The 5,553-nt window shown below is 43.7% G+C and overlaps 1 protein-coding gene across 1 annotated transcript; it reads right to left on the reverse strand.

Annotated features, from left to right (window-relative positions):
* Positions 1-1,001: 1,001 nt before the first annotated feature.
* On the reverse strand, positions 1,002-4,585 carry LOC122542231 (ferritin, middle subunit-like). Its single transcript, XM_043679751.1, has 4 exons — positions 4,415-4,585; positions 3,009-3,155; positions 1,841-1,966; positions 1,002-1,311 (listed from the first exon to the last, which is right to left on the reverse strand). The coding sequence occupies exons 1-4, from the start codon at positions 4,514-4,516 to the stop codon at positions 1,156-1,158; spliced, it is 531 nt and encodes a 176-aa protein (XP_043535686.1). The 5' UTR covers positions 4,517-4,585; the 3' UTR covers positions 1,002-1,155.
* Positions 4,586-5,553: the final 968 nt, after the last annotated feature.

Raw genomic sequence — 5,553 nt, forward strand, 5'->3', positions numbered from 1 at the left:
AGCGCAGCAGGTCAGGCAGCATCCAGGGAACAGGAGAATCGATGTTTCGGGCATTCCTGAAGGGCTTATGCCCGAAACGTTGATTCTCCTGTTCCTTGGATGCTGCCTGACCTGCTGCGCTTTTCCAGCAACACACTTTCAGCAAAGTAAAATGGAGGGATGCACACAGGACAACTCATTTCTGGGAAAGTTGCCCCCAGTGTGGATTGGCTCCTTGTTGTTCCAAAATGGGCAGTTAAAGTTCCCAGCCAGAGTAGTACATTTGAGATTAGAAGGGCATGAATAGCCAGTGTGGCTAACTGCTGAAACAAGGTGAAGATCAAAGGGCCTAGTACTGACCCTGCTCAGAAACCCAACTGGCCCCCTAAAACTTTAGGCTGGGCCCAATGTCCAAGGAAGCCACAACACTTGGAATATAGTTGTTATGGCACTCTATTGGCAGCTATGCAAGAAATGTTGGGATTGTATCATTTCCAGGTTGGCTGGTTCCAGAATCTGGACAGAAACTAGACCCTGATGGACCTCACCTTAGTAGAGGTGAGCTGATCTGGTCATCAGTTTAGCAATAAATCGCACTGGAGTCTAAAGTGAAAATGAGTCATTGGAGGCTTAGGTAAGCCAATTGAAGGATGTCTGCACTTGACTGTTGGTGATACAGAAACTTCCTTTCACAAATTTTCCTTAAATCACAAACATAGCTATTAAGTACAGAAAAAAAAAAGTGTTAATTGTAGTACAAAAGAAAGGAATTGAAGACTTTCCACCCTAGACTGTAATCCAACCTTACGTTCTACAGAGGGGGTGGTGCAGGGCTGGCTTGACCACATGGTTACTCCAGAGGAGCACCTTTTAGAGATCCCAGTCCAAGTGGATGATTGGAGTGGGGTAGGGAAGAGGAAAAGAAAACCCAGTGAAAGTCTCATAACCTAGTTATTTGATCAGCCAAATTACTCATTCCAAGCTCAAGAGATCTACCAAAGCAAAAGTATGAGTGGTCTGAATGATGGACAATAAGCAAGATTTTATTCATTTCCATTCATGTGGTACAGCCATTACATCCTTGCCAACATATTCCTTCTCCCTAGGGAGAAGCCAGATTGTCCAAGTGAAGTCAGTAATGCATTCAGACAAGAGCAGACAGTACCCCATGTCCCACTAACTGCTGTCCTCCAGCGAGAGCCGGTCAAACAGGTACTCTCCCAGCCCATTCTCAGGAGCTCCCAGACGCTTCAGGTTGGTGATGTAGTCCCCAAGTCGCTTGATGATCTCAACCTCCTCATCCAAATAGTGGGTCTCCAGGAAGTCACACAGCTGGAACACAGGAATATTACAACTCATTACATTAGCACAAAGACAATTATAGAATTTCCACTACAAAATTGAATGTGCCCAAAATGTCAACTCTTGCTCCTTGGTTGCTGTCTGACTTGCTGCACTTTCCCACTGATCCTCCAGCATCAACATTAATAGCTCTAGATATTAGAGAGTTTTAGGCTTTTCAGGAATATGTGCTGTGAGGACAATAGCCTTTCAGCTGGCTCATCTTGCTGTTTCTCAACTGGAACAGTTGTATTGTGATGGACAGTGATCTTTCCACTGCAATGACCCTGAATGGGGATTCATTGGCCAATAATGACTTCAGCACTCCCAAAATAAAATCCAAGTTCCTCCTTCACCTTAAGGAGCAGTTGTAACATTGTTACAATCAGCATGATCTGGAATGATCAATGTTAGATCTGGACCAAGTGTTGTATTATTGAATTTCAAACCCACAAAGTCCAACCAGTGAGGTGTTGCCCTGAGGGTCTGGCAGTGATGAGAATGAGGTGGTGAAGCTTACATGAGGGTCAGTCTGGGCAGTGGCGAGTTGGTGTAGATCCAGCAAACTCTGATTCACATTCTTCTCCAGATCCAGGGCAACCAGCATTGCCTGCAGCCCGTTACCCCACTCATTCCTCTCTGGCTTCTGAAACAAAGGACAGACAGATCAGTTATTGGAGAGTTATGTTCACCTTGGCCATGTGGCTGGTCTGAAACAGGAAGTTCAGGAACAGGTCATTGTTGAGATCAGGGTTAAGTTTTATAAAAAATTGTTTGAATCAGTGTCCATTTGAGAACTTAGATCAGGATATTCACATCCTTATCTGTCACAACAGCCATTGTGTCCCACCTCTTGACCACAAGGTGGAAGGTTCAGTCCCACTTGCACAATGGTTTCACACTTGAAGTACATGGATTGAAAATGTGCATGCAATTCAATTCATTTGAGGGACAGCAAAATGTTTACAATAATAAAAAAAAAGATACTTTGGATACAAGGTCAGAGATTCCAGAAACATTCAGTACAGGTAGATTGGGTGAAGGTGGATGCAGGAGTTGGGGCATTGTAAAACAGGACTGATTCCTATATTCAAAGTTGTAAAATCAGTTAGGACAACAGAACACTGGCTCTGGCCACCACACTATGAGAAGGATGGGATTGCCCTGGAGGGGGTACAGATGAGATTCAGCATGATGTTGCACAAGATGGAAAATCCATTGAGGGGAAAGACTGGATGTTTTATTGGAACAGGGAGGCAGATAGGGCATCTGATTGGACAATAGTGAGAATCTCTTCCCCATGGCACACAGCAAGACTAAAAAGCACAGGTTTAAGGCATATGTTGGGGAAAGCTTTCTCAACAGAGGAGCAGAAATATGCAATGCATCACCTGATGAGTGGGGGCAGCTAGTGTAGTGACATTCCAGCAGCATTGGACAAATACTTCAAGTTGCAGGGTGTAGTGGTCTAAGGACCAATTGCAGGTAGATGGGGTTAGTGTAGTTTGGTGTTTATTGGTCAGCACAGACTAAAGGGGCTGTGTCTCTGCTGTGACTTGGAGATGGAGGAGATCATTGGAAAAGCCAACTAGAAGACCTTGTCACTTCTCCCTTCAGGATAGGAAAACCCAGTCACTGACATGAAGCCACATCAGGAGAGCAGCCATTCCCCTCCCCAACATTCCCACCTTCACATCCTGGAGGAGGACTCTGCCTCCACGCTGATTCTGGAATTTCAGCAGCTTCTCTGCATGTTCCTGCTTCTCCTGGGACTGAGCTTTGAAGAACTGGGAGAAATGGTGCAGGGCAACGTCATCCCGGTCAAAGTACGACATCTGAAAGAGAACCATTTAAATCCCCATTAACACACTGGGCCCAATTCTAGTTTAAAGTGTCTAAAGAGAAGAGGCTCAATATGAAGTCAGGTTTAATCGACTATGGAAAATCAGTAAAGTGAAAAAGCAACAGTGTTCAAGTCCAGTAAACAATTAGAATTTCACACTGAATTAGGGAAAGCAATTATTTGTTCACAAGAAGAAGTTGAACACTGATCGGTTTGCAAGTGTAAGGATGAGAAATATCAAGTGGAAACTAAAAATCACTTCTATCCAAATGATTAGACTTTAGGCCTTTGACCATTTGGTCAAACTTGGAGAAAGGTGAGGACTGCACATGCTGGAGATTGGAGTCAGGAGAGTGATGCTGTGAAAACAGCTGGTCAGGCAGCATCTGAGTAGTAAGAGAGTCAACATTTTAGGCAAATATGATGAAGCCCTTCCTGAAGTGCTTTTGCCTAAAAGCATCAATTCTCCTGCTCCTCAGATGCTGCCTGACCTGCTGCACTTTTCCAGCAACACTTTCAGCTCTGATCTCCAGTCCTCACTTTCTCCTCTTAAATTTGGCAAGTCAACAACTGCTTCAAGCAATACATTCCACAGCCCTACTACTCTGAACTACTTCAGACATCTTTCCTTCCAGCATCAGCAGTCCTCACTTTCTCCTCTTAAATTTGGCAAGTCAACAACTGCTTCAAGCAATACATTCCACAGCCCTACTACTCTGAACTACTTCAGACATCTTTCTTATATCTATTACCCCCCCCAATTTAAAGTTATATCCCCTAATACTAGCCATCACTATACAAGGTGGAAAGGCTCTCTGTCCAACCTATCTAACCCTCTGATCATTTTATATGTCTCAATTAAGCCACCTCTCCAAGAAAAAACAGCCTCAAGTCCCTCAGCCATTTCCTCAAGACCTTCTCCCATACCAGGAAGCATCTAAAGTCTTCTGATCTCTTTATAAAGCTTCCACATCCTTCCTATAATAGTGGCCAGAACTGTACACAATACTCCAAGTGCAGCCACACCACAGTTTTGTGCAACTGCAACGTGTTGTGGCAACAACATCTGAAGAGTGAATTAGAGAGGTAGGTTAATTAAAAGAACACACCTGACATCTATCCAAGAAGAAGACTGACATCAATAGTTAATTCAGCCATGAAGTCCAAGCAAGAAGCTATTCAGGTCAAATCAAAAACAGAAACCTTAAATTTTAAAAAAAGGCTTTATTTGAAAAAACAGACAAAACTCACCAAAGACTGATAGAGATAGGAGGCAGTGAGCTCAAGGTTAATCTGCTTGTTGACAGCAGCTTCACAATCCTGGTGATAGTTTTGACAAACCTGGGAGGCCATTTTGTCAAAAGAAGCCTTATCCTGATTCCTATTTTTTTCCACAAAAACCACACACACAATGCTCAATAACAGCTACCATTAACTTTTAGTGTTAAATTTATACTCTAGGAACATAATCCTCATCTTTTAAAGCAGGAAATCACATAATCAGAGGTGACCAATCGTTTTGCTCAATCAGTTGAAGAGCTGCCATTTCCAGTTGGATTCCAATCAGTGCATTTGGACCCAGAATGATAAAGGAGGGGCTCCTTTGATTGGCACCTCAACCATTATGGAATCCTTGATTGATCTTTGACCTTCACAATCACAGGCTCACGTCTCTACTTGGAAATAATAACAAAAATAAAGTACATTATAAAATCCAATTTTTATGTTTGGGTGAAGGTAATAAGATAATCCTGTTGAGGGCCTGCAGAGCTACATTGATGTGTTACTCTGAGGGATTCTCTTTCCTGACTTGTCAATGGCAATGTTGAAAATCCATTGGAAAATAGAGGCATTGTTCTTACAAAATATTTTCCTCTTGGTATCTTCAACTTTTTGCCCAATGTCAGATCCAACCCACACTGTTGTGACCTTAACTGCATATCAGGCAAGGATCCTGAATTCACCCCAGTCAGAATGGGGACCAAACCCTACTGTGCTTGCATCAGGTGCTGTGGCAGGTGCTCCAACCAACTGAGCCAACTGGCCCATGAAGGATGCTGAGTTGCTATGGTAACACACCTTTTCCCACATGTTGTAGCCTGGAACTATGGACCGTGATGGTCTGTGTAATGGTGCACTCAGTCCGTGTTGCTATTTCAACATGCACTTTTTACATATGTGTTGTAGATAGAGATCTTAGATGCTTCCAAGTTTCTTTTCCTCGTGTGGCTGACTGGGAATCTCTCCCATTCTTGCTACTTGCCATTGGCGTCTGACTCTCTCCCCCCTTCCCATCTGACCCACTCCCGCCTTATTCCCTATCCCTCCATCCCCTCTGGCTTCCTCCCTTCCATCTCCTATGCTTTTCTCCCCTCCAGCCCCTCGCTCAC

This window comes from Chiloscyllium plagiosum, chromosome 39 (assembly GCF_004010195.1).
Source record: "Chiloscyllium plagiosum isolate BGI_BamShark_2017 chromosome 39, ASM401019v2, whole genome shotgun sequence".
In the NCBI taxonomy this organism is placed as follows: domain Eukaryota; kingdom Metazoa; phylum Chordata; class Chondrichthyes; order Orectolobiformes; family Hemiscylliidae; genus Chiloscyllium; species Chiloscyllium plagiosum.